Source organism: Fusarium vanettenii, assembly GCF_000151355.1.
Source record: "Fusarium vanettenii 77-13-4 chromosome 3 genomic scaffold NECHAsca_31_chr3_5_0, whole genome shotgun sequence".
Classification (NCBI taxonomy): Eukaryota; Fungi; Ascomycota; class Sordariomycetes; order Hypocreales; family Nectriaceae; genus Fusarium; species Fusarium vanettenii.
This window is the reverse complement of record NW_003315854.1, coordinates 157,872-184,788: the sequence shown is the minus strand read 5'-3', so window position 1 is coordinate 184,788 and position 26,917 is coordinate 157,872. Positions and strand designations below refer to the sequence as shown.

The 26,917-nt window shown below is 50.8% G+C and overlaps 8 protein-coding genes across 8 annotated transcripts; 5 read left to right on the top strand and 3 right to left on the bottom strand.

Annotated features, from left to right (window-relative positions):
* Positions 1-1,063: 1,063 nt before the first annotated feature.
* On the bottom strand, positions 1,064-3,910 carry NECHADRAFT_78376 (uncharacterized protein; the record flags this gene model as incomplete). The annotated part of the gene is made up of 7 exons (XM_003042844.1): positions 1,064-1,089; positions 1,341-1,611; positions 1,663-1,899; positions 1,972-2,751; positions 2,801-2,939; positions 2,973-3,463; positions 3,767-3,910. 7 exons carry the CDS (start codon positions 3,908-3,910, stop codon positions 1,064-1,066), a joined length of 2,088 nt encoding a protein of 695 aa, XP_003042890.1.
* Positions 3,911-4,713: 803 nt separating this feature from the next.
* NECHADRAFT_78375 (uncharacterized protein) lies at positions 4,714-5,486 on the bottom strand (the record flags this gene model as incomplete). Its single annotated transcript, XM_003042843.1, has 3 exons — positions 4,714-4,887; positions 4,964-5,076; positions 5,267-5,486. The coding sequence occupies 3 exons, from the start codon at positions 5,484-5,486 to the stop codon at positions 4,714-4,716; spliced, it is 507 nt and encodes a 168-aa protein (XP_003042889.1).
* Positions 5,487-5,868: 382 nt separating this feature from the next.
* On the top strand, positions 5,869-9,757 carry NECHADRAFT_78374 (uncharacterized protein; the record flags this gene model as incomplete). The annotated part of the gene is made up of 7 exons (XM_003042938.1): positions 5,869-6,525; positions 6,579-7,556; positions 7,614-7,616; positions 7,740-7,742; positions 7,807-8,158; positions 8,215-8,998; positions 9,058-9,757. The coding sequence occupies 7 exons, from the start codon at positions 5,869-5,871 to the stop codon at positions 9,755-9,757; spliced, it is 3,477 nt and encodes a 1,158-aa protein (XP_003042984.1).
* A 306-nt stretch (positions 9,758-10,063) lies between these two features.
* Positions 10,064-11,143, bottom strand: NECHADRAFT_78373 (uncharacterized protein; the record flags this gene model as incomplete). The annotated part of the gene is made up of 3 exons (XM_003042842.1): positions 10,064-10,423; positions 10,476-10,941; positions 11,025-11,143. The coding sequence occupies 3 exons, from the start codon at positions 11,141-11,143 to the stop codon at positions 10,064-10,066; spliced, it is 945 nt and encodes a 314-aa protein (XP_003042888.1).
* A 904-nt stretch (positions 11,144-12,047) lies between these two features.
* Positions 12,048-14,189, top strand: NECHADRAFT_22243 (uncharacterized protein; the record flags this gene model as incomplete). Its single annotated transcript, XM_003042937.1, has 3 exons — positions 12,048-12,430; positions 12,611-12,895; positions 12,947-14,189. Coding segments are annotated over 3 exons (1,911 nt in total), but the record flags the coding sequence as incomplete, so codon positions are not given.
* Positions 14,190-15,664: 1,475 nt separating this feature from the next.
* NECHADRAFT_67836 (uncharacterized protein) lies at positions 15,665-16,643 on the top strand (the record flags this gene model as incomplete). The annotated part of the gene is made up of 3 exons (XM_003042936.1): positions 15,665-15,870; positions 15,925-16,320; positions 16,373-16,643. The coding sequence occupies 3 exons, from the start codon at positions 15,665-15,667 to the stop codon at positions 16,464-16,466; spliced, it is 696 nt and encodes a 231-aa protein (XP_003042982.1). The 3' UTR covers positions 16,467-16,643.
* Positions 16,644-17,739: 1,096 nt separating this feature from the next.
* Positions 17,740-19,102, top strand: NECHADRAFT_78370 (uncharacterized protein; the record flags this gene model as incomplete). The annotated part of the gene is made up of 2 exons (XM_003042935.1): positions 17,740-18,247; positions 18,393-19,102. The coding sequence occupies 2 exons, from the start codon at positions 17,740-17,742 to the stop codon at positions 19,100-19,102; spliced, it is 1,218 nt and encodes a 405-aa protein (XP_003042981.1).
* A 5,213-nt stretch (positions 19,103-24,315) lies between these two features.
* On the top strand, positions 24,316-26,369 carry NECHADRAFT_59593 (uncharacterized protein). The gene is made up of 2 exons (XM_003042934.1): positions 24,316-24,823; positions 24,886-26,369. The coding sequence occupies exons 1-2, from the start codon at positions 24,393-24,395 to the stop codon at positions 26,291-26,293; spliced, it is 1,839 nt and encodes a 612-aa protein (XP_003042980.1). The 5' UTR covers positions 24,316-24,392; the 3' UTR covers positions 26,294-26,369.
* Positions 26,370-26,917: the final 548 nt, after the last annotated feature.

Genomic DNA, 26,917 nt, shown 5'->3' with positions numbered 1-26,917 from the left:
TGCCAAGAAATGGGCCAGAATTTCGCCGCAACTGGGCCGCCTTGATGCGACGCTTCTCCCTCATGCAGTTAAGCTTCGACGCTGATCGCCTTCCGTCCCTCTCTGGCCTTGCCCAGGAGTTGCAGTGCAGCGAGACAGGGAGATACTTTGCTGGCATGTGGGAGAGGGAACTGCCCTGGATGATAGGGTGGATGAGCATGGGTAAAGATGCATGCCGCCCATCGTCAACTCCAAAACCCCCAAGCTGGTCCTGGACATCAGTTGAGAACATTTGGGTTTCCTGGAACTATAGTGCTGATCTAAGCGCCCACGACGTGTGGACTACTAAGTGGCCAAATGGTATAGACCTGACGGAGCACAATGATGCATTCAAGATAATCCAGTGTACAGTCAAGGCCAAGGACTATACCACCCTCGGAGAACATGACGCGTTTGGGCGAGTCTCCTCTGGGACACTCATCGTCTCCGGACGACTCGTCTCTGCGGTACTGGGGGATGACTTCTTTTGTGAGCGAAACACGATCCACCAACGTTTCAACCCAGATGTACGAGGGGAACCAGATCTCTATCTTCTAGGAAAACCGGTTTACTGCCTCATGATTGGCGCTATGAGAACCGAGAGCTCCAAGTACCCCGGCCTGGTGACTGTTTCCTCCCTAGTTCTGAGACTTCGAGAGGAGGATGGTGAGGGGAGAGGTACCTATGAGCGGATTGGACTCATGAGCCAGAACAATCACTTTGCTTGGAAGGAGACGCCCGCCTGGTGGGACGATGCTAGGAGTGCTGTGGTGGAGATTACGTAGCGATATCTATCCTAGACTCTATGGCTAGCTCGAGCTACCTAGAAATCCTGGTCCGAAGTCTCTTCAATGCCAACTGCATCTTATACCTGCCGCCCCCATTGCGTCCTTTGAGCAATAGGCCCACACGTTGCCGCACCGACAACCCCCTGTGGCCATCTGGGTCCTCTGATACAAGCTGATTTCTCCCCTTTCCAGATTCACTCTCCGCTCTGAGATGGTCGCTGCAGTTGATCCCCGGATTGCTACCAATGCCTTGATTGCTACCTCGCGGTGGCTGTCTGCAAACCTGGTGAGAATCATCAGGATACACACCCCGGGCATTTTTCAGGTCCACTTCATCTCGATCCCTAGGATCAACAACCTTTTCCTTATCGGTTGTGCAGGAGAATCCTTCATCTGATGAGTCTGGGTGGCAGGATGTTGCAGGAGTGAGATGGCCCGTTGGGGGGTCTGCATCTGGGCTCAACTGCAAATCTCCCGGTGAAATAACAGTAAGTTCCAACGATCCAGACGAGTCAGACCTGGAACTTTGGTTACTCGGTACCCTCTTTTCAGAAGTATACCAAGTGTCAGGCGGCGAAAGATACTGGCCTACTTTGCTCTTGACGTCGCTGGTTGGTTGTGCACCCAATATGGACGAGAATGCAGTGTCCTGACTGGTTGGCTTCGATGGCTGGTGCCCTGTTGGCCTCGCGTCGGCAAAGTATTTCTCGAAAACATCGAGGTCCAACTTTGATCGGCTGTCTAAAGAGGAGGTAGAAGTAGAATAGGTCGTTTTGGGAGCCTTTACCTTTCTATACTCCTCAGACTGAATAGGACGTTAGCAGATGAGTCTCGTGGTGGTAAATGAATGATATACCTGCTTGGTGAACTTGGGAGGGAAGTTATCATCGTTGGAAACGTGGCCGGGCTTGTTCGGGTGACAGTACTGATCGTTGTGTTTACAGTCCTTTAAAATCTCAGCCAGCTTGTCGCGCACCTCATCCATCGACCATCGGCCGTGGGGCACTGCAACCAGCATATGCTCCTCAACGAGGTCTAAGAAATCGCCCATGGCCGGAGAGCAATGTTGGCTTCTATGAAGCATCCTGATCCACTGGTAATAGTTAGTTCAATACTCAAAAGTCTGGAGCCTGCTTCTGCTTGCCTTCTCGACCGAGTCCTTTACCTTGGCCCCAGACCCATAAGTTTGGGTGAAGAATCTATTCGTGGGGACGCCGTACTTCTTGTCTTCTTTTGATCTGACCAGCGTGAAGCTCTCCAAACATTTCCCGTCGGGTTTCGTGAAGGAGTCCTTTCGAATTGCGTCGTATCCGATAAGATACCAAGTGATGAACTCCAAGTAGACGCAGCCCAAGGTCCAGATGTCATATGTCTGACTGACACTGGTATACCAGCCTGCATCCACTTCTGGTGGGTAGTATGTCTGAGAAAATCCCACTTTTCTGGCTTCAGTGTAGTCGACAGAGTCCATGGAATGAAATCGCATCAATGTAAAGTCAGCAACAACGAGATGCGCCTGCGATGCCTTCTCGTCTTTAAACCAGAGAATATTCTCGGGCTTGATGTCCCCATGCCGACCCCGGTTTCGGGAATCGACCAGAGATGCGTCTCCAAAAGAGCCATTCTCTGGTGGCCAAGAATCGTTTCTGTGAACCTTGCACAGCCCACGGGCCAGGCCCTCACATTGCTGGATGAACCAACACAAGTCGTCCCGCGAGGCGGGATTGCTCGGGTTCTTCTCCCAGAACTCGGCAAGGTTTCCTAGCGCCCAAGGGAAAATCATGAAGCATTCACCTGCTAGCTGATACGATAGCAGAAGCTGAATAAGGTGCTCGTGCCCCTTTCTGGGACAGCTGAACCGCTCCAATGCCGCTTTCTCTTGCTCGAATTTGTTACGATCCCGAAACCTTTTGAGGGCGAAACAGGATTTATCACCCATACGAGCCTAAACGAGGGTGAACTTCTGCACATCCTTCCTTGAGAGGCTGCCTTACTTGGTCGGAGTTCCAGGACTGGTGGGCTGGATGAATCTTGACCTTGGATATCGTTCCGTGAGCGCCTCCAGATTTCCATTCAAGACGTTCCAAAAACGGCATAGGAGCCTTTCCATGGAACTCACTGTGCTCCAGGGTTCTGAAGTCGAAGACAGGGGCAAGCACTACATACTGTCTGTCGCAAAAGCTGTCGATATGGCTTGCTTTCCACTCCTGAAAGACTGCCAGACCAAAATCACGGGGTAGGGGCAGTTTTTTATCGCAAACATCGTGCTTCAAGAAGTGCTGTATATACTTCGCCTTTCCAATAAGAAGGAGTGTTGCGAGTATCTTGATTCGCCTCGGCTCGGATCGCTTTCCGCAGATCTTCTTCCTTATCTCGGTTGCTTCGGTTTTGCTGTCTGGCAAAGCTTTGGCTACTACCTCGTCCACGACTCCCTCGGACATGATGGACTCTAGGTCACTCATTGGGAGGAACTGAGCCAGACAGTCGTGGTCATTGTGACTTGGTAGAAGTTTGGCACGAAGTTGGTTTCCCACTATGTCAGAATTCGTACGTCGCAACTGGGAGTTTATTGACCCGGTATCCGTTCCAATGCCCGAGCCGCTAGTATGGGAGCTTGTAGGACGTGTCTCTACCCCAGAAACGGTCAAACGGTGCCCCTGGTGGCGGTATATGATTAGCTTTGACAGAGGTATTTTGGGATTCTCCTTGATTGCGGCCTCACCTCAAACGCCGGCATTGAAGAGGGACAGATATTGGGTTAGATTATTACAATACACCCCGAGGTTGATGGAAAGATGGGAAACTTGGCGACTGCAATTTTGAAAATCTGATGACTATGAAAGTATCGACCAAGACATATATGGGTCGACTTGACTTTGACAGGTAACAGAGCCTCGGGAAACTCAAGAGTCGAGCGCCAATAGAAGCCGATTGAAGCTGTTTCTGTAATATCCACTCACCCTTGACAGATCAGCCCCCAATTTCTCGGAGCAGAGCTGAGTCTGTAGCCGCCAATCGCCGTGACCGCCGCATGCCATTGAGAAATTTGAAATCAGGCTCTGCACAGAGTGTTCTGAGTGGTTGATTAATGGCTCGTCACGCATGTTGGTGTGAAAACAGTGCTTTTCACAGCCTTGGCAGGAGCCCGTATTGCCAATAATGGTCACTTGAAGTGCAAGTAATGGGCGCAGAGGGGGAGATGGCTGAAGAACCAGCGCCTCAGCTAAGACACTTGGTCATGGATTGTTTATCCCTCACCCTCCACGACCTCAGGCATTCATCGAGTCATCTACAGTTCCCAGGTCAACTCTCTACGACACATCCTCCTTGGACAATGTAACGTGGTCTAAATACTCTCCATTTGACGTACAAGGAGCGTAGGTCGTTGTGGGTGAGTGTAGTTCTCAGACGAGTGGCAAGGTTGATCGGATCGGCCGCCTCATGATGACAGCGACAAGGAATCAGGCTGCCTTATCTTCAAATAGAACAGTAACGTCCAGCCAAAACTCGCCTGGAAGCTGGGCAGCCACGGGTTGGGGCTATGCATGCAGGGCGGCACAAGGGTGCGAGACAGGCTGAGAGGCTGGCGCTTAGAGGTGTACGGAAGGCCAAGCAGGTGATCTGCTGAAGAAGTGAAACCACCCACACCTGTCAGCTCGCTTTGAGAAGTGTGGCAATGACCGGACAACTATCAGGCTCTGGTAGGCAACTTTGGGGGCGAAGCTGGGTGAGGTGTGGGACCCCTGAAAAGTCCGTGGCCGTCATAGAAACAAGGCTCTCGTCGCCCCTCGCTCTCCCACATCTGAAATTTTCTTCTCTCATTCAACACTCGCTATCACTAGTTTCCCATCTTTCTTCAATTTCATTTCGGCTTCCCTTCGCTACACATCTCCCAACTCGACCCACCTCAATGGACGACAAGCCCATAGTACGACATATTCCGTCGGATTGCATCCGAAATCCAGAAGACCTCATCAAGACCCTCCAACTGTTCTGCCAAAGGAACAGCTTCGAGATGGAGAGTCTCGAAATGAGGAACGACGTGTACATCGTACGCGTTAAACCGATCTTTCTTCAAAACCTAGAACCACCACCAGTCGCGGTACTGGTATAACGTGAGGGATAATTGCAATATGGCGACTGCTCTGTATTCTGACCATGAATTCATAGATTCCCATGACTTGGAGCAACAATTCTGTTGCTTTGTTTGTTTTTCTTATGCCAGCGATGTTTGGAGAGCCTGGGACTTGGATAAGAGGATAACCACCCACTGTACATTAGGTAGCCGGTACAATATATTGTTCAAGGAAGTGTGATCATCGTATCTCTGCGTGGCAGGCCTGAATTAACGAAGAGACAAGAGAGAAGAGACAACTTCTTAAGTGCGGCAGCACCAACCGGCGCCGTGGCGTAGTCGTCGACGGACTCGGCTCGCCCACGTCACCCTAATCAGGCCTCACCTGCAGTGTGCTGACAATCCATCAAATCTTGGTCATAAGTAACTGCGGACTTGTGCACGGAGGGGCGGAGGGGCGAAGCTGACTTGGCATGCGCCTCTTGTTTCTCTCTGTTTTTGCTGATTCGTGTAAAAGGGTGAACCTGACTACATTCTGCAGCAGGCTGTACCAAAAACGGTACGAGCTGAAAACCCAGCATTCGGTACATCCCCTGAGTGGGCATGGTGAGAAATAATGCATGCATGCTTACAGACACGTTGGGCTGCAGGTGGTAGACGAAAGAAACGGGACTCAAGGGACAGCAGTGGCTGGGTGGCAAAATTAGTAGGTCACATTTCCACGACATAGGTTCCAGAATAGTCCGAGTACTTTTATCGATACCTCGTTGCAATCCCGCTTCTTCCCTCCGCTGGGCTGGTAGGGCTGACATTATGATCTGACTACGTTAAACACACTGTCCTTCGCTCTTCTTTCTTGCGTCGCCTTCGACTTCGATAACACTGGTATTGCGTGTTTCATGTCCCGGGAAGCAAGACATATCTACCACCTCAACTCAACCCTAGAAACGTCATACAACAAAATATTTCTACCACTTCGGGGATTCAATGGCAGCCTCTAACCGCCAGCAAGAAGGGATTGTCTCTGACAGCAGCATCAGAGACTGTTGCGTCAACAGATTCGGTGATGCTACCGGCCAGGAAACCTATGACCTCTTTGTGCCCCAAGACGATATTGACTCGTTAACTGAGAGGGACAGGGTGGAACTCACATTGAAAGATCAGCTCCAGCTTAACATGGCTCAAGATGTTCTCGAATTGACGGAGTACGTCGTAAAAAAGGCCACGAAAGTGTTCCTACTCCTCATTTACTGCGACGCTATCGACCACATCCAGGATCTTCAAAAGGCCGATTTCACAAATAACGATCTTCCTTTGTTCGAGAAGCCATACCGTGGTGGCTCCGGAGTATCCATGCACAAGTGGCGCCTCAACGATGACGCCTCGACGTATGCAGAGGAGCAAATCCTGTCCTGCTTTTCGACCTGGCCTGAATCCAAACTTGACGACTTCCTTCGCAAGCAATGGGTTTTCCTAGCTCCAGCGTTCACAAAAGACAAGTTCGACTATGTGTTCTATCCCCCGTCTCCCCTCCCTTATCTGTCTACACAGGCTCCTGGCAAATCAGCAGGTGGAGGGCACTTTGGTACCATAAAGAGGTGCGGCCTCCACAACGGACATCACGACCATCAGAGTCTGTTTGAAGTAATACTCCACCCATGTCCCTACCAGTTAATCCTTTGACATAACTTGACTAGGGTGAAGAGACCGAGCCGCATGTCAAAGTTGCTGTGAAGAAGTTGAACGAACGCGACTCACCGGACACAGACGTCAACAGGTTCTACGTCAAAGAAAGAGATACCCTTGAGAAAATGAGGCGACTGGATCATCGCCATTTGATCAAGGCCATTGCTGCATACAAAAAGGGGTTTGATCGGTACTTCGTGTTCCCGTGGGCACAGGGGGGCAGCCTTCGAGACCTCTGGCAAACTAACGTCAGCCTTGATGGAGACCTGGTCTCTTGGGCCATTGACCAAATGGCAGGCCTCTCCGATGGCCTCAGGCAGCTACACAAGAGGCACACTCGCCATGGCGACCTCAAACCAGAAAACATACTTTGCTTCACATCTGGCAACGGCAGTCCTCATCAGGGGACTTTGGTGCTTGCCGACGTCGGCCTCGCAAAGTACCACCCCGAGTACACCCGGGACCGGACCAAACATACGACTACTCGACACGGGACGAAGATCTATGAGCCGCCTGAGATGTTCACAAACCAAGGAAATGGCCCCGTATCACGGAAATATGACGTATGGAGCCTGGGATGCGTCTTCCTGGAGTTCACCATTTGGTTGCTGTATGGTCGAAGCGGCCTTGCCTCGTTCCGCCAAAAACTCTTCCAAGATCACAGGGCCGAGGGATTTTGGGAGACTGAATCTACTCAAAAGCCTAAAATACACCAAGATGTTGAGGATGAGATCAACAAGATACTAACCGAAGATCTCAAAGCTGATTCGGCACTCCGGGACATGGTTAAATTGATCGTCAAACTACTTCTAGCCCCTATGATAGTGGAACGCGCGACTACCAAGGCCTTTCTTCCTGAACTCAATGCCATCAAGGGGAATTGTTCAAATACTCAATACCTGTTCAATTCCGAGCTCCAGGAACTAGCAAGGCGCAGGAGCGAGTCAGACGCTAATGTGGTCGATGAAATACAACATCCTTCGAGAGAAGTAAGCTAAATTCCCTGCCCGATCCTTTGAGCACTCGCACTAACTCTCAATACTTAGTACGTAAGTATATACCATATCAAATGCCCTTCTGCTCAGGCGGTGACTGACCAAAGCCTCCTGAGGCTTCAAGAATGCGAGTGAAACCTTCAGCTCATATTGACTGAAGTTGCTAACACCACACAGCCGGTAAGTTGGACACAACAGAGGTCAAATGTCATTAGTAGGCGTTGCATTTTACTAACCTATCCAGCGCACGAGCTTGCTTCGTGACCAGTGGCAAAATGTGGCAGACAATGAAACTGCACGCACCCTCATCTCGCGTCTCGGTTGGCCTTCCTTACACCCAAAGACTGATACATCGAGATTCTGTCATTCTTGCGCTGCTCTGGACTTTCAACTGCCAACCTTGGACTTACATCGCAGCATTCAAGAGTTGGGCAGTGGCCCGGACGACTGCTCGCTCTGTCACTTCTTGTTCAGCTGTCTTGTAAAAGTCAAGCCCACCCCTGACGAGCCAGTGAGGCTGTTCCGGGACGATGCCTCGCATACACTTCGAGTCCTTCCTAGCGCTTCTCCCATAATATCCATCTATTTTGACCCAGGTATGTGGTGCTTACTTGTCATCATCGGGTGTGGGAGGATAATAACCCCATTCTAGTCTCTAGAGACACTCCTCCATCATACGCCCAGCTCGGCCTACCGATTCTTCCTGAGCGAGGTAGCCAACGGCAATTCAGTCTTCTGAATGAGTGGATAAACTTGTGTGATACGAACCATGACTGCACCTCTGTTCAGGAGCACGAGGGAAGCATCGATAGTATGCCTACCAGAGTCCTTCATGTCGGTACAGTTGAGAATCCTTGCCTCCGACTTGTGGAGACTGGGGACAGTATCAGGGACAAGTATATCGCCCTGAGCCATTGTTGGGGGAAACTTTCAGAGGACCAGAAGTTTACCACGTCTGCCGGCAATCTCGACGATCGCAAGCAAGAAATTCCGTTCGATGAAATGCCAAAAAGCTTTCAGGATGCGGTGAGAGTCACTCGTAATCTTGGTGTTTCATACCTCTGGATCGACTCCCTCTGTATCATTCAAGGAGACGAAGCAGACTGGGAGGTAGAGTCTGCCAAGATGGAAGAGGTTTTCAACTCGGCATATTGCACCATCGCTGCTAGTTCCGCAGAGTCCTCACTAGTTGGGTTTCTCGGGGAAAGAACACCGAGAGCTTACGCCACTATCCAAACTTCCCAGGGACCCGTAATATATCTTGCCGAGGCAATCGACAATTTCCAGGGGCATGTCGAGCAAAGTGTTCTAAATAGTCGTGGTTGGGTGCTACAGGAAAGAGCACTTTCTCGACGCACCATTCATTTCACATCGACTCAGGCTTATTGGGAGTGCGGACATGGCATTTACTGCGAGACCCTGGCTCAGCTACGGAAGTGAGTAATTGACGTGGAAGGGCCGTGGCGAATACTGATTCAAAACTAATGCGTTGCAGTCCACAATCGCAGTTTCTCGGTGACTCCAGTTTCCCAAATCTTGGGCTGCAGTACTACAAGGATGAGCGGATTCGACTTGTGCAGCACCTATATCGAGTCTACTGCGCACTTCAGCTCACAAACCCCGCCGATCGATCCAAGGCGATTCTGGGTTTGCAGAAACGGCTCTCTCGGACCTTCAAATCTCGGGCAGATTACGGGGTCATCTATGGCTACTTTGAGAGGACCATCCTTTGGCAAGCCAAGACCCCGAATAGCTTGTCTCGTATACCGTATGGAGACGAGAGGGCTGTGCCATCTTGGTCATGGATGGCGTGTACCGGGGAAATCCAGTACATGGATATTCCCTTCCGCCAAGTCAGCTGGACGGGAAATCCTACGAACCCTATTGAGAACGTACCAGAAGGTGCGGAATGGGATGGAGAACTGACCGCTGAAGCAAGTCAGCTCTTGATTGGTAGAAATGAGCTCTTGAGTAGAGCCGTCATTGACTGCAGAACGTACACGTTTGACTCGGTCACTTGGCGATGTGTTGTGGTTGGCAAGAGTAAGATGGCAGACGAGCATGGCAATATCGTTCATTACGTGTTATTGATCCGACCATTGGGAGGACCGGCTCAGGTCTACGAAAGGGCTGGAGTTGGTAAACTTCTGGACACACAAATCTCGAAGGGAACCACAAAGGTGTATCTGAGGTAGTTTGGAGAGACGGGGTCGGGAAAAAAAGTGATCGGGCAGTCTGTCTTTTGATCTTGAATGGTTTCAACTACATTGAGTTTGCTTAATTCTTACATATTTGTTTGTTGATCAGGAATCCTCGCCCTCACGCCTTGACAGCGCACCAGGTCCGCATGGTTGCCTTTTTAACAATAACTATATTCGGGTAACTATTCAACAATCACTACTAGATGTAAAACAGGATATGGCCCTTGCTTCCATCGTCAAGCGATGCTCCACCAAGACTTTGGAGTCAGACTGTAATTCGTTCTCGTTCTCTTGCCAACTCTAGCTATACTCTGAACTGGCGATGCTAACCGTGTCCAACTCTACATCTTCATCCACAAAGAACTCAACTAGCTCATCAACATCGGATCTCTTTAACAAGAGACGCAGAATTAGATACTTGGACCCCGCCACAAGTATAACACTGAAGAAATAGAAATACGAGCCAGGAAGCTGACTCAAAACACAAAGAGGAATTTCCTCGCTGTCCATCAACTCAATTTCCATTAAACATTCGTCGTTTGAGGATAATGGTTTAATCCCATAGTAGGCGTAGCAGATGCAGGTAAAGGTTGTATAGAAGATGGCTTGTAAGACCCATAAGACAGAGCACCGGATGTATAAAGTTTGGCCCGATGAGAACTATCGAGATTCAGTTGACAAGGAAATACGCAAAAGAGTACCACGGCCTTACCTTATTAGCTGAGAAGCCGTGTAGCGTGAATGCCATGCTCGCTGTATGGATCAACACTATACAAGAAAGACTGAGGACGAGTACAGAACATGCTATATCGACTCGGATGGCTGTGAAAAGAAGGTGCCCGGGCGAAACATCGTTATATGGACGCCCCATCGAGCTAACAAAGTCGCATACATATCCAATGTGTGTGAGAACAGGGACTAGTAGCATAAAGGGGACTGCAAGTGAAAGGATTCTTGCACTTTTCCGATATGGCGTTCCATGCTGGTTCTGGGAGCCACCCAGACTCAATCCAACGCGAACCAGGATTATAAAAATTGGGCCATCCGCCAAGCAGTAGAAGGCTTTGGCTGGGCCCGCGATGTACAACTGAAATCGATTCACAACGAGTGAATCGGCTGCTGCGGGCTTTATCTGAGGCAGAAGAGTCGCGTATTCGACCATGTCCAAGAAGCAGAACCTAGACCAGCATCAGTGACTCCCAGCTCATGTTGCAAGATATTTAGGGAACGAGGCATTGCCTCCAGGGGGGAAATCACTCACATTGCCAAAAGTCCAGTCGCGACTTGAAGATGTCTATACAATGTCGTTCCATAGCCATGATACTGTCTGGCTTTGTGGGTACATTGCAGTATGAGTTTGATGACCAGCAACAAAGTCATAGTGATGAGGATAATGTGAGCGATAGAGGCACCTAAGAGCCCATTGCCGGGCGACCCCGAAACGGATATAGCGAAAACCCCGAATAGGACCGTCATTGAAGCCGTTAGTCTCAGCAGCTGAGATGAACCCTCGCTTAGTTGGACAGGTTAGCTTTGATTTGGTGTCTGGCGAGCGAGCGAGCTTTGAGCTACTCAACACGCCTTTAGGTCCAGAGTCGCAATTTTCGTCAGCAATCGCCCGATGTGTATGAACTGACATCTTGTGCATATAAGGCTTCCAGACAACAGCTGATCAGAGCGCAAGAGGGGTTGGCTGAGCAAGGCATAGTTGTGCTGAGCCCCGCTTGGCACTCTGCTGTGAAACATTCTTGTTTATCGATGACGCCTTGGTCTTACACATAAGCAAACAAGACTCTTCTAAAACACATGACTGGATCAAAGTCCAATGCTGTAAAACACGGCAAAGGCTGTGAGACATAACGATCGGCAACTAGGTAACCAGTCAATGTAGCCCATCGCAAGGGATGACCAGAAGCCTCCAGGTAAGCGACAGACCCCCTCAACCTGGCTCCCCAGCCTAACAGCATCATTTCTAAAAAATATCCCAGTCCCTTTTTTATTTCCAAGGCCATCTTTTCCTTTGTCTGACAGGACGTCCTGAAGCCCCAATTCATCTCGCTTTTGGCTGTCCGAGCTGTGGTTCCTGTCTAACAGTAGAGCCATGAACCTCCCACCCGACAATGCCCCCCACGACAATTTCGCCGGACAATCCCATGAGTTGACCGATCTAACAGGATTACTCCACGGTAATGTGAACGAGGCCCAAGAGACAGCATCTGAGGCCGAACCTCGGTCAGAGCAAAGCATATTCTCCAAAATCAAGACAACAAAGGGGTTCACTGGGTGGCGGGTTGGCGCATCATACTTTGCTCTAGGCGCGCTCATCTCCCTCGTACTTCATATCGTACTCGCAGTCTGGATCCCGACGCTCGATTCTTTCCACAACGGAGTCGGCGTTGTATCGTCTGGCAGCTGCCGCACGGCAGGCATCTACAGCACTCTGATCCGCGTCGGGACAACTGCCGTCTCCACGTTGCTCATCGGTGGGAGTAACTACTGCATGCAGTGCTTAACGGCGCCGACGCGAAAGGACTTGCAGAAAGCCCATGACAAGGGCATTTGGCTTGATGTTGGCGTGCAAAGTATACGCAATCTCAGGACTATCAAGGGATATAGGTCATTTCTCTGGCTTCTCATCACCATTTCATCTATTCCTATTCATCTCTTGTAAGACTTTCCTGTCCCTTACATCACTCCTAGTCCGCCACTCACCACTTCTCAAACGTACAACTCGGCCTTCTTCCTAAGTCTGGGCACCAACAGCTATCAAGTATACGCCGTTTCCCTCGACTTTTGGAATAGCACCGACATCATCCCGGTCCATCCTATGCCAACCATCCACGCGAGGAATTTTACGGAAGAGCTTCCTCGCAATGCCACGGAGTATCTGAATAGTATCAAAAAAGCACAGGACTGGCCCGGTTCAGCTAGCGAGAGCGACATTGGCAAGTTTAAGCGTTTGTCTGTTGAGGAGTGCATCGACGCATACGCAAAACCAGTAGTCAGCGGTCGACGAACCGTGATAATAACGACCGCCAACGAAACGGGAGGGGAACCATTTGCTTTTGGGTATGAATACTTTGTGGGACGATACATCAATACGACTACTAGCGCCTACCGTCCATATGAATGGTAGAAAAGTATGAGCCTGATTAAAATATCACATCGCTAACGTCTGCCCAGGATATGCTATGACTTTCAGCTTCCGTATGAGTACGCATTTTCCTGTTACAGGTTCATCCACAATTTGACAGAGCAACGTGGACAATGGGCACCGTGGTTTCTCCCAGCAATGTATTGTCACAGCGAGATCGTTGAAGAAGACTGTGCCCTCAACGCCAGCCAGCCCATCATGATCGCCATCATTCTCTGCAACTCTATCAAGTTGATAATTATGACAACGATGGTGTTTTGGGTCAAGGGATGGCCAATCATCACTCTGGGAGACGCCATTCAATCGTTTCTCAACGAGCCCGACCCAACCACCGAGGGTCTCTGTTTGCTCTCCAAAGCCGCTGTGACGGACCAACCCGCACTCTGGCCTAAGATCGAGCTGACAGATGAGCCCGATCCCATCATGGCTCGAAGAAGGCGTTATCGATGGTCAGATGCAGCGAGCTCCAGGAGATGGTTTTATACCCTTGCGATCTTCGGAGTATCGCTGATGGGGATGATTATCTTCTTCGGGCTAATTATCGACCTGATCAAGAACAACGACATTGTCAATCCCTTTTCTATTGGATTTGGATCAGTGGATACAGCAGCCGTTATGACATACCTCTCAATTCCAACCTCGACGAAACACCGATATCGCATCCTAGCAGCCGTGGTTGTCGCCAATCTCCCACAAATGATATTTTCCGTCATCACATTCTCACTCAACAATCTCTTAACCGTCATCTATACCGCTCAAGAGTGGGAAGGCTTCTCAAGATATAGGAAGACACTCCGGGTATCGGAGCCAAAGGGCGAGCAGAGAAGCACATACTTTCTTCAGCTGCCATACCGAATCGCGGTCCCTTTTCATGTTGCCACTGGTGTGATCTCATGGCTCTTATCCAACAGCGTTTTCCCCCTTGTTATATCCAGCTACGATTCCCTTGGAAGGGCGATGACGGATGTTGATGTTGCAGCATGCGGCTTCTCCCCCTGGCCGATGGTACTCGCCATAGTTGTAGGGGTTGTTCTGATGGCTGGTGTATGTTCATTCTTTGTCCTTCGTTTCGTCAGCACAATGCCCATGGTGGGAACTTGCAGTGCAGCAATCTCGGCAGCCTGTCACCATGACGATGGGCAGGAAGAGGTTTCTCTGAAGCCCGTGAAATGGGGCGCGGTGTTTGTCCCGGAGACAGAAGGCCAGGAATGGGTTGGGCATTGTTGTTTCACGAGCAGTCTCGTCAAACGGCCAAAGCCGGGGCGATTTTATGCCGGCAAGGGTTTGCCCTATAAAGTAGAGTAGCAGTGAATAGTCTGTATGTGCCTACAGGCAATAATTTTCTCTCATTATTTTCTTCTAGCCTCCTCTCCTCTAAGCGTGCGCTGGGACGGTCGGGGACTGTTTCTCGGGAGGGGCTGTATACGAGGACTCGACGGGCGCTTGAAGGAAGCGGAAATTACACCATCAAGAGCAATCAACATTGTGTATAACAAGGTGGCTTACAATAAGTACCAAGACAATTTGGATCATGTATGCTGCTCAGTGTGTACTAAGTACAGTTGAGGTGATCCGTTGACGAAAAATTAAGGCGTAATTGATAGTTCCAGTAGGTATCAAGGGGCGATCATCCGTACGAGGTGCGAGGTACGATGAGGCTGAAGGACTGTGAAAGTACAAGTCGGCCATCAAACTCCGCGATATAACGGTCGCAAGTCCAGGATGACGACGGGCTCGCGAGTTAAAAATGACGACTCCTTTGTCTCTCAGTGAGAAGCGCAGTTGCCAAGTCCGTCACCGAGCATAAAGTCGCAATCCCTTCACGCCATCCCAATATCGAAGCAGTTGAAACCAAATCTTGGCGACAATCGAAAGCATCCCACACCAAGGAAACTGCCGAAGCCTCTGACGGACTCCCTCGACCGCCTAAGCACACTGTAACGTAGGCAAGCACCCCTGCGCTAGCTTCGCAATCACGCGGCTGAAAAAAAAAACCGACCGATCGGTGATATTGATTAGCCTGATTTTGATAGCGCCACCTTCAAACTTTGCTTCTGTTTACGATGTGTTTAAAAATAAACAGTGGGATTGCAGCAGGAAATGCAGTTGCAATGCAGGTTGGGATGAATGGGAAAAAGACGAGTCAAGATAAGGTTAATATGCTTGAATTAAGCGATGATTTCTACATGAATGAATCCATTTCTCTCTCAATCCTTTTGCTGAGAATCTCTTCTCACTGCCGCAGTCGCTGTCGGGGATATCCCAGCCAAAGCACCCGCGGGCCCCGTAGGCCTCCCCCCTAGCCCCCTGTCTCTGGAGGTCGCCGCTTTGTTCTAGAAAGGCCTCTTCAATAAACACCCCGTTCCTCCATTCTGCTTGGGCCAGTCCTTAAAAAGTCAATCTCTCACGGCCCGGATTTGTCTCTCCGCCATGTCACCCGACTCTGACCCGGCTCATTATCTATTCTGAGGCCCGATCCGTCCACCGTCAGACCATCTCATGGTCTCGCGACGTCCGACGTAGACAAGTAGAGATAGTATAAGTATTCAAGATGGCGATGTGTCGATGGTCATTCCAATCTTCAATCGTCTTCCATCGCTTCAATACACATACTTCTTATGCGATAAATCCTTTCCGTGCGATAGATTATACATCGGCGCAAAATGACCGGCCACATCTTTGACCCCAATAACGACTCGGACAAGACACTTGATCATCACCACTGCATCCAAGATAATCGTCCCGAAATGGCCACCACCCAGACATTCCGCATTGTCACCTCTGAACCTCGACGGTTCGCCAACCCGTCGCCGCTAGGCTTGTCGGCTTTTGCCGTCACCACTTTTGTTCTTTCGTGCGTCAACATGCACGTTCGAGGCGAAACAAAGCCCAACATTGCCGTTCCCCTCGCCTTTGGCTATGGCGGTTTGGTCCAGCTACTCGCTGGCATGTGGTATGCATCTCACAACAGCGCCCGCCTATCATAGCATTTAACTCATTCATTTAGGGAAATGGCTGTCGGAAATACCTTTGGCGCTACAGCTCTCTCCTCCTACGGTGGCTTCTGGATCGCCTACGGTATCCTCCTCACGCCCACATGGAACACCCTCGGCGCGGACGGCCCCTACGAAGGCGACACAGGATCAGTCATGGGTTTCTTCCTCACCGCCTGGTGGATCTTCACCACGATGCTCCTGATCTGCACTCTCAAATCGAGCTTCGCATTCTTCTTCCTATTCTTCGCCGTCGACATGACCTTTCTCCTCCTCGCATGCGAAAGCTACGCCAGCGATCTAGGCAACGAGACGGCCAGGAGCGGACTCCAGCAAGCAGCCGGTTTCTTCGGTCTGCTAGCCTCGTTCCTCGCATGGTACAACGCACTGGCCGGCATGCAGGACAGCAGGTTTGTGCACCCTTGTAAACGCCGTTGGGCATCCTTGCTAACCTTGTTCTAGCAACTCCTTCTTCCGCGTCCCCATGTTTCACTTTCCATGGTCTGATGCTGGCATGCAAATGCGAAAGGAGAGGGCCCAACACGACTTGGCTTGATTTGAGACTCATCACGACCTGGTTCGATCGCCATTTGGCTTGATCGCGCAATATATTCTGTTCTTGTTTTTATAGATTATGACTTGGGAAAGACAAAAGTAGGTTAGAACGGGACTGCTTTGACTACCTAGACTAGACAGTAGGCCATATTTAATGTTACCATTCTACGATTACCGTTTCAATAATTTCTGATACACAAATAATATCTGACACATTGTTGACTCGGTCGCGGCGGTGTGTTTGCGCCCGAGGCGACCGACTTCAGGCTCAATACAAGATATCTCCCGTCGGTGGTTTTACCCGTGGCATCATGTTCCATCGGCGCAATACAGACAGACGCTAAAGGCGAGGACCGAAACACGCCACGCAAGGGGCTTGGCGTAGACCTGCGCCATCAAAGTGTGGCAGCCTGCCTCGATCGGGTCTGCAGGGCCGATGACCATCCCTGTCGGTTCGTTAGCATCTACCGACAGACAACGCCATGCAGTCGGCCCTTCGCTCGATCCAAATCTGCCGATGCGACCACCAAGTGGTTCGGATTGGAGCACAAGACCTGCCAAGGCGATTTCTAGCGGCAAGATATCTGCTGAGGCATTATCTGGAGGTGTGAAGATGAGGGGTGTACGATGATGGTGTCCAGCTTGAAACTTGACAGATTGCCAAGACAAGCGAGGATGGAGATACGGCCCGAGATTGCGAACGATATGTCTAACTTGGACTGTAGGTTAACTGTGACATATAAGCTTGAGTTGCCGGATTATTCGAAACAGGTTTTTGTTGATAGTAAAGAACCATTAGCAGCTCAAGGAGAATTGAAGCGACCGTCAAGGTGTTTAGGATTGAGTTGATCTGAAGCGCACTGTTCGAAGCATAAAGTATTGATATCGTGTTTTTGTTATAATTCAAGCCCGGCCTTTTGATGGGATAATTATGCCAGAAAACAGCTGGAAGAAAGCTAGACAATTCCGACTTGCTACATTACTGTGATAGTTTCTTCAGCAGTTAGTCTATTCATTTCACTACTCATACAATCCCACCACAACATGCCCATTGTCTCTGAGCTCCCTACCGGTCACGTGACCTCGCGAACCTTTGCCCACGCGTTGGCCCCAAGTTGAAGCAGTTCATCAATTTCACGAGGTTGCCCAGATGACTTCATCTCGCCATGAGCGGCATCATCTTTCACTGTTTGAAACGGCAAGCCCCTCAAGGCCGATCGTCTTTTCAATTCCCTCCAGTTTTTTTTCCACATTCAAGCATTCCCTGCTCAAGGATGTCAACCACACCGTCCGCACGTGTTCTCTATGAACACATCGACGACGTTGAAAGGCTCGAATACTATCGGCCTGGAGGGTACCACCCAATTGAAATCGGCAATCATCTTCATGGACGATATCGTGTGGTGCACAAGCTTGGCTATGGCACTTTCTCGACAACTTGGCTCGCCCACGACAAGACGCTATCGAAGTATGTCGCCGTAAAGGTGGGCACAGCAGACTCGGATCAGAAAGAAGTCGACATCCTGTCCCACCTTTCCAGCTCTACTCTTGAAGATGGCGACCCTGGCAAGGAATCAATTCTCCCAGTGCTTGACCGCTTCAGCGTCCATGGCTCAAACGGGACCCATCCTTGTTTCGTTACCGCTCCTGCGCGATGCAGTCTCGCCGACACCAAAGAAGCTTCAGGCTCTCGCCTATTCCAGCTCCCAGTGGCCCGATCTCTTGCCGCTCAACTCGCAATGGCGGTAGCATACACTCACAAGCGAGGATTGGTCCATGGAGGTGAGTCTTTGTTCCGTCTCTGCACCGTGTCCAATTTGACATGTTGTTTCCTGAGACCTTCATTTGGGCAACATACTTCTTCAGCTACCGTCCACCCTCGATCAGCTTTTAGATAAACAGCTATACGATCAATTTGACCCACCAGATCCTGAGCCTATCCGCCGAGCCGACAGAAAGTCGCTCGCGTCCGGTGTCCCCCATCATGTCTACTCTCCAGTCTGGCTCGGTGATGCAAGCGAAAAGATCATGCTCTCTGAATCCAAGATTCTTCTCGCAGATTTTGGGACAGCTTTCTACCCCGCCCAAGAGTCAAGGTTACAGTCTTACACGCCCCTCGAGATACGGCCACCAGAGGCCCGGTTTGAGCCTACAACGCCGCTCTCCTTCCCATCCGATATTTGGAGCCTTGCCTGCACTATCTGGGCCATCATTGGCCAGAGGTCGTTTCTTGATAGCTTCCTGCTGAGCCAGGACGACGCCACGCGTGACCAGGTTGATGCTCTTGGTCGTTTGCCGTCCGAATGGTGGGAGAAGTGGGAAGCACGGTCCAAGAGTTTTACCGAAGACGGGAGGCCCAAAGAGGGCAGATCTCCCTGGTCATGGGACCAGCGTTTTGAAGACAGCATTCAGCAGCCCAGGCGTGAGAAGAGCGAGGGGGCGCTCGATGAGAAGGAGGGGCATGCTCTTTGCGAGATGATACGGTGGATGCTCGCCTTCCGCCCTGGCGATAGACCTAGTGCCGATCAAGTACTCAAGACGGCATGGATGAGAGATTGGGCAATTCCCGAGCTCGACAATATATCCAAGATTCTTAGGCTTGAGATCAGCAGTTCTAATCGACTTGCCGAGTCATAGCATCTGCTGAGAAGTACGGTCTGGGATGGCTCCGAGACGGCTAAATAACTCGGGTCTGGAACAGGCATCCAAATTACGAAATAGAAACATAGAAAAGATCAAACGTCAAGCTATACTTAATAGCACCGAGATCAGAAAAGAAGAATGAGCTCATGGTGGATTCAACGGCCTTGGCCCTCCGGTTGTACGCCAAGCACCTCTAGTGAGTCACCATAGGACCCTACGAGGCCGATCCAGCTCCGACAACTTTGACGAGACCGCAGTAGACCAGCAACCTAATGTTCAAGTCTTGGCCCTCGCCCCTCGAAAGTTTGAAGGGGCATATCTATCTCCTGGGTCTCCTGGGTCAGCCTCATTTACAGACATGTCGTCGGCAGTGAGCGCCCCAGAAGGGGGCACAAGAAGGGTCGTGCGTGTATGGAGCGTGGAGTCGTTAGCGAGAACCACAAAAGAGATCTCGGCAATGAGTTGGCAGTTGAGAACCCTCCAAAGGGTGGTCTGTGATTTCAATGGGGATGGAAGCAGGTTGGCCCCATGAAGTGGCAAGAAGTTGGCCTGTGCCACAATGGAGACACCCAGCCGCATGACTTTTTGATTTTGGGACACGACCTTCTTCAGAGTCAACATATCATGCAAAGAGGCTCTTGGATAGGCAGATCTCAATGATAGTAGGACATCTTGGCTAGGGCCTTGGCATCGGGTTGGGGTGGTTGAATTTGTGCTGATTGTTCAACCCCCCTTCCACCAAGACAACTGCCAAGCATACTAGCCAACACAAACAATTTGAACGAAGAACTTCTACTAAACGTTTCGACTACAGCGAAGCATAGATTCATCGTCTGAATCTTAATAGCCTTTCGCTTTGCAATGGAACCAGGGAGAGTGTTCCCGCCCTTCCTGGATCCTCCTCGAGTCCTCAGTTAGAACTAAGTTGAGGATATGTCTTTGAGAAGCTTTTAGATGCCGTGTAGAGGAATAAGTATGTACAGAGATATAATACCAAGCACTGAAAGAAGAAGAATAAACTTTTGTGTTGAAGGAGATGCCTGGGACAGGACCAAAGCATCCGTTCTCACCGATCCGATGACTCACTCTGACATTATCTTACCCCCCAACCCCCCTAGCCTATACTTGGCATTTAAATAGATACAATATTCTCGTAATTTAGTCCCGAATGAAGTGGAGGCCATGTAAGCTATTTTCAGATGTGTTTCTCTAGTTTAACCCTTAGTAGTGACCCCAACGACGACCGGTTTGGCAGACCAGGTGATGGCAGCTGAGATTAGGAGAAAAGATCGAATGGCCCCTATGATAGTATCCACAGGGCATTTGAAACCCCAGGAATGTAACTTTCCTGATCTGTGCTTGAGTGGTCGTGATTGTGGTCAACGATTCGTCGGCGCCGGGTAGCGCCGCTTTCGGAGCTCTGACAATGCACACCATCGCCAAGACCACCTAGTCACTGAATACTCCTTGTAGTTCAATTTTTAATCTGACTACCTCACAAAAGCTCGGCGATTCCTCAGAATAGTGAAAGAAGCTTCTTTGCTGAACGAGCCGAGTGAGTGAATGTCAATGCCCACTGGCCAGCTACCCGGGAGTGCCCCTATTTTCAGCTTGGGCTTCGCGTTTTTACCAACGTGACTACAAGAAGCACATGAGCATGTTTTTTTTTTTTTTTTTGACTTCTGAAGAGACATCCTACTATCTATTTGATAGCTTGTTTGCTAGGATGAGAGCATATTGGGGCTTGGCACCTCTGGTAAGGCTGAAAAGGAAAACCCGAAGAAGCTTCTCCGACAAGAGCCAAATGACATTAACAGAGCCTGTTTTGAACGACTTGACAGAATCTATATCAGTCTATGCATTTGTTCAAGAGGGGATTCCGAGAGAATCCGCTATCAGATATGGGTATTCCTTGTGATGTTGCCTCCAAGATAACAAGCGACAACTTCAATGCCAAACTAGAGAGGCGAGTGATCAAGTGGCAAGGGACTGCAGCATGCTACATGCAGATCTATTCCGATCACCCGTCCACAATCCATGTCATTGGATAAGATATCCATGCGGAAGAAGGCGGGAAGAATCCGAGGAAGCACCCAAGAAGGCAAACATGGAGGGTTGCAAAGGCCACCAGCAACGGCTGCAGACTGTCGATCCCATGTTCTAGAGTACTGATAGCGATTCTATCATCTGCAGCTAGAACTCGCCAGCACATGATCCCACCCGAACGCAGCTCCTTCGTACTCAGTCTCGATCTAGCTAGAGTGGCAAAAGCGGCCGACCCGTTTGGCCTGAAACTCTATGCCCAACTCAATCTCTCTGGATTAGGTAAAGATATTGTTTATTCAACGGGTCTGACCGTGCAATCGGGTTAAGAAACTTGAGGTGGTGTGGTTGGTGTGGCCCACATTCTAAACGAGAGGAGAGAGGGCATGGACATGGGCATCCATCGTTGCAGAAACCTTGAAGGGTAGGGAACCGAATGCTACCATGTGATTTTTCCCCCCTCGCGAAAACCAAGAACGAGGTTGGTTATGTCTGGAAATTGATGGGCTCGCTTGAGAGAGAGGGGGGGAGGAAACACGGAGTTATGAAATGTTTAAGCCGAGATGTGTTGGATCGTGATAACACTTTGGTATAGCGTAATTCCTCGTCTAGCCCATGAATCCTTCCTGCGGTAAGAATCGCAGCAAGACCTTCCTCTTTGGTGAAGCAATCATGAGCCTCTTGTCTATCGGGGACTAAGAAAGGCCAAACAGTAGTCAAGGATGACTTGAACATTTCTAATCAAACCATGCCGGACTCCGAACGACCTGCCCGTTTGCAGAGCAAGCCAAGAAAAATGAGCAACCCCCAGAATCCTCAAGCCAAGGGAACTAACAGCGCCGTAGAACGCCCTATCAGGAACTAGCGAATCGGCGCGGCGTGCGGCTCTGCGGATGTGCCGCTCTGCCGGTCAGCGAAAAAGCACCTGCTTTTTGATCTAGAATTACTCAAGATTTACTGGGTTTCAATGACGATATCGCGGGTGAATCTTGCGAGATTGAGTACAAAGGCCAATGGTAAATCTGGGGAAGAGTTTCCATTACCTACTTGCCACGCGAGAAGCTCTCCACAGGGAGAGACTCAAAATGAGGCCTCGAGTAATAAATACGCGCGCTAGACAAAGGGTCCTCCAAAAAACCCGGATTTTTTTTAGTGCCTGGGGTGATGGTCACTGCAAGGTTACATGATGGGGGAGAAAAATGTCTTGGCTTGGCTTCAAAAGTCCGTGGGGCCACCAGAGCGAAAAGCCGCCTGTCAAAAGTTCCCCTCCCCTGGGATGCAGCGTCACGCGTGTAATTGGCCCTGATAAACGCGCTGTTCGAATAGGGAAGCTGAAACCGTTTTTACAAAAGAACATGGATAAACGCGGAGAAATCATGGGCTTTTGGAGTCGGTTGTCGTCGGGGGAGAGAGGCACGCGACAGCGGCAATCTGAGGCTTGAACCTTACAAACTTCCCCAGGTCCAAAAGAGGAAGTTGAAGAAAAAGGGTTCAATTTCAGGAGGCAAAATAGAATGGGCAAGTTGGTAACTCTGAGCTTTGATGTTGGTCCATGTGGGATCTGGTGATTTTGTGGTTTATTCGGTGGAGACTGGGGGAGAAATGGGTCTTGGGTCAAAATGCAACCATCTACAGATAACGGACCCAAGGTGATTTCACGAGGCAAATGATGCATCAACAAGACAAATTCCTTACCCTCTCTAACTCTTTTTCGCCAAGAATCAAGTCTAAACCTTTGTCAGCACTCAAACATCTCTCTTCGCATCTCATCTCCCCCCAAATCGCGACGGGCGTATCGCCAAGCTCCTATTCCCGACGGCCGCCCCCCAGACCCGATTAGGAAGGTTACGGTTACATGAGAGCACCAAGGCCAAGGCGGCAAAAGTTCTCCCCCACAGGCTATATGACGTGCTGGGATATCACGCTATCTTGGGTGCATGAGCCGTGTCGCTGCTGAGTCTGGACGCGCGATATGGACTGACTGGAATGAGTAGAGGCGCTGAGGCTAGGCTGTGGAAGGTGGTTTGAGAAGGACGCCAAATTCTAGACTATTGCCAACTCTGAACAAAAGTGCTGTGAGGGAGTAAAACAGACGATTGTTAGCCACCACGGCCAACTTTTAGACTGATCGGCCAAGCCATTGACACTTGAGAGAAAAGCCACATCACACGTTGTCGCGGATTTGTAACCATCAGGAGACCATTCTTTTACTCTGATCGCCTTCAGCTGAGGACACAAAGCTAGTGAAAAAAGCTAGACATTGCAACCAAACCTCCAAAGTGCAAAGCCACATCCCGGAGACGATCGCCACATTAGCGCCGGCTCTCCCGATCCACCTTCGGGTGGCTGACACCAATCAGAGCGTCAACATTACTTTTCGGATCCGAGGGTGGCTAGATCCGGGAGGGCGCCACGTCTATTTCCGGAAGCGGACCTCGGCATCTCTGGCGCCACGCCATCATGTTTTTTCAGAGTTTTGTTCAAGGAACTGCAAATCTTGTGTGAAAGAAGAAGGAGAATAATGCAAAGTTGCAAATCTGTACAGAGGTTCAAACCTTGACAAACAAGCTTAATCCCCATGTTAAACCGTCTCCGCGGGTCGGCGCCTGATGACTCAAGATGAGATACATCACGAGAGTCAAGATACAGTACGTACGGCTTTCCACCCTCCGAGCCTCAAAACCGTCCCTCCCCCTGGTCTTCCCGCCCATGCTGCAACGATCGACATCCACACCCCTCGGACGACTTTCCCACCTGCCAAGTCGGGCAACAAACCCTTGCTCCCCTCCAAAAAGGCCCGATCCCTTGCTGGCTCCACGACGGGACTGTCCCCCGCAAAGGGGAAGGACCCCCGGTGGGTTTCGTTGGCCTTATCCCAAACGCTGGGACTTTTGTCGCATGCGCTTTGGTTGGCTCGATAAGGTCATTTCCTCTTGTGGCATTCGTCGTCGACTCCGACGTCTTGGTACTGCAAGTGTGCTCTCGTCTCGAAGTCTCATGGATGGTTGCGTGCGCTACTGACCCATGGATGCTTCACTCAAGGTGGCAACGGCCAAGCCGTGCTGTCGGATATTGGTCTGTAGGGGGGATAGGTGAAGCCATTGACTCTCGTCTCATATAAGACTGCCTCTCGTCCCCGTCTTGGTCTGTCTCTCAGGGCATCCCTCGACAACTCCATTCCTCCTCATCGTCAACTACATCAAACGGCCTCTTGCCAATTGCAAGGCCCAGCTTGCCCAAGATGACAACCACCATCAACCTCGACAACGACGCCATCGCGCAGTCAGGTCTCGTCGACCCCGAGACCCGCGGCATCCCCCAGATCCCAGCCAAGGGCTCCATGGACGTCCGCCGCGAGGTGCAGTCCATCGACTCGTCGTCCGACGATGAGCTGCCCACCGAGGAGGAGCTTCGAACGCTGCGCCGTGTCTCGGGAAAGATCAAGTGGAGCATGTACACCATCGCTTTCGTCGAGCTGTGCGAGCGTTTCTCCTACTATGGCTCTTCGGTGCTGTACACCAACTTTGTCACCCAGCCGCTGCCCGAGGGTTCCACCACGGGTTCTCCTCTTGACCCCGATGGCCAGGCTGGTGCCCTTGGTATGGGAACTCAGGCTGGTCAGGGTATCTCTCTGTTCAACCAGTTCTTTGCCTATCTGATGCCTCTTGTTGGGTAAGTCATACACTCCCAGTCATACACTCCCTCACAACTCAACGATTACTAACAACATCCAGTGCCTGGATTGCTGATGCCCGCATCGGTCGTTTCTGGACTCTTCATCTCGCCATCGGTATCTCCACCATCGCCCACGTCATCCTCGTTGCTGCTTCTTCCCCCGGTGTCATCGTCAAGGCCGATTCTGCTTTTGGCGCCTTCATCATCGGGCTCCTCACTCTCTGCGTCGGTACCGGATTCTTCAAGGCCAACGTCTCCCCCCTGCTTGCTGAGCAGAATGAGGACACCAAGATGCGCGTCGAGGTTCAGAATGGCGAGCGTGTCATTGTCGACCCCGCCGTGACAAACACCCGAATCTTCCTCTACTTCTACTTTGCCATCAACTTTGGTTCCGTCGCTGGACAGATCAGCATGGTCTACGTTGAGAAGTACCACTCCTTCTGGCTGGCCTTCTTCATCCCCACCATCCTGTTCCTGACTGCTCCCATCGTCCTGGCCATCAACAAGAAGCACTACAAGCTGTCTCCCCCTACCGGCTCCGTCCTGTCCAAGTTCATGCGCATGTTTGTGTATGTTCAGAAGCGGGGCAAGCCCTTCAAGCTCAACTGGGACCTCGCCAAGCCCTCCAACGTTCCCGCTGCTGAGCGCCCTGCCTGGATGACCTACGATGATGCCTGGGTTGACGAAGTCCGCCGAGGTCTCATGGCCTGCAAGGTCTTCCTCTTCCTGCCCGTCTTCTTCCTCGCCTACAACCAGATGACCGGTAACCTGACCACCCAGGCCGCCACCATGCAGCTTCACGGAGTTCCCAACGACGTTATCCAGAACCTGAACCCCATCTCCATCGTCATCATGATTCCCCTCATCGACCACCTCCTGTACCCCGGTCTCCGCAAGCTTGGCCTTGCCTTCACCCCCATCAAGCGTATGACAACTGGTTTCATCATCTCTGCCCTGTCCATGGTTGCCTCTGCCGTCATGCAGCACTACATCTACAAGATGAGCCCCTGCGGCGACCACGCCAACGGTGAGGACTGCGAGCCTGCTCCCATCAACGTCTGGGCTCAGTGTCTCCCCTACATCCTGATCGGTATCTCTGAGATCTTCACCAACGTCACATCTTACGAGTACGCCTACTCCAAGGCCCCCGAGAACATGAAGTCCCTGGTCATGAGTGTGAACCTGTTCATGAGCTGCATTTCCGCCGCCATCGGCCAGGCCTTCGTTCCCCTCTCTGCCGACCCTCTCCTGGTCTGGAACTACACCAGCGTCGCTTGCATCGCCTTTGTCGGTGGTCTCGCATTCTGGTTCTGCTTCCACCACCTCGACTCTGAGGAGGACAAGTGGAACATGCTCAAGGCTTCCGCGTACAAGGGCACCAACCAGCCCAACGCTCTTGAGAACAAGCTTGCTCACGAGCACGACGACGAGGAGGCCAACGCCCCCAGGGATATTGAGAAGGCTTAAATGTTTAATCATGTGGATATTATGATGCATCGCTAGCGTTAGTATTATACCAATTTGTGCTTGCGCATTTCGCTACAATTAGTTCCAACCTGCTTGTGAAGTGCCTTTGAGTGATGATCACACCTACAAAATAGCGAAAATCCCACACAATTACAAGTGACTTGAATGAATTAATGATGAATCAATGACACCCCCAAACTTCGCATCGCATTCGGTCTGCCATTGCGCCCCAGCTGTTAGCGAGCGTTATTACATGTTGCGATATACTGATCGGGGCTGATGAGTGGCCTGGCACCAAATCCGATATGAATCAGTAGACATGCCTAGGCCTTTGGTAGTCTAGGTATCACTTGAACTCTGATTTGCTAGTTCATGGGGGCGGTTTTTGTAAGTGTCAACATTGAGCCGGCGACGGTAGGTTGCCCTCGCTGGTCGAGTGAGTCTCTGACCCCCCCCCCCCCCCCCCCCGACCAAGCCCGTAGAAGGATGGTGAAGCGCTCCTGGAGACAGTTGAGGCTCGGTGGGCAGTGACACTTTGTATCGCCAGCTCTGTGGTGTGGAGCATGTCTCTATACCGCAGCTAAGATCGCGCACCATTAGCTTGTGGGTTGGTGTCGCTGTTTG

Excerpts from the sequence above, each read along its gene's own strand:
- NECHADRAFT_59593 (XM_003042934.1), top strand. The coding sequence starts at position 24,393 with ATGACAACCACCATCAACCTCGACAACGACGCCATCGCGCAGTCAGGT. Across the intron at positions 24,824-24,885 it reads TATCTGATGCCTCTTGTTGG|TGCCTGGATTGCTGATGCCC; the intron begins GTAAGTCATACA and ends AACAACATCCAG.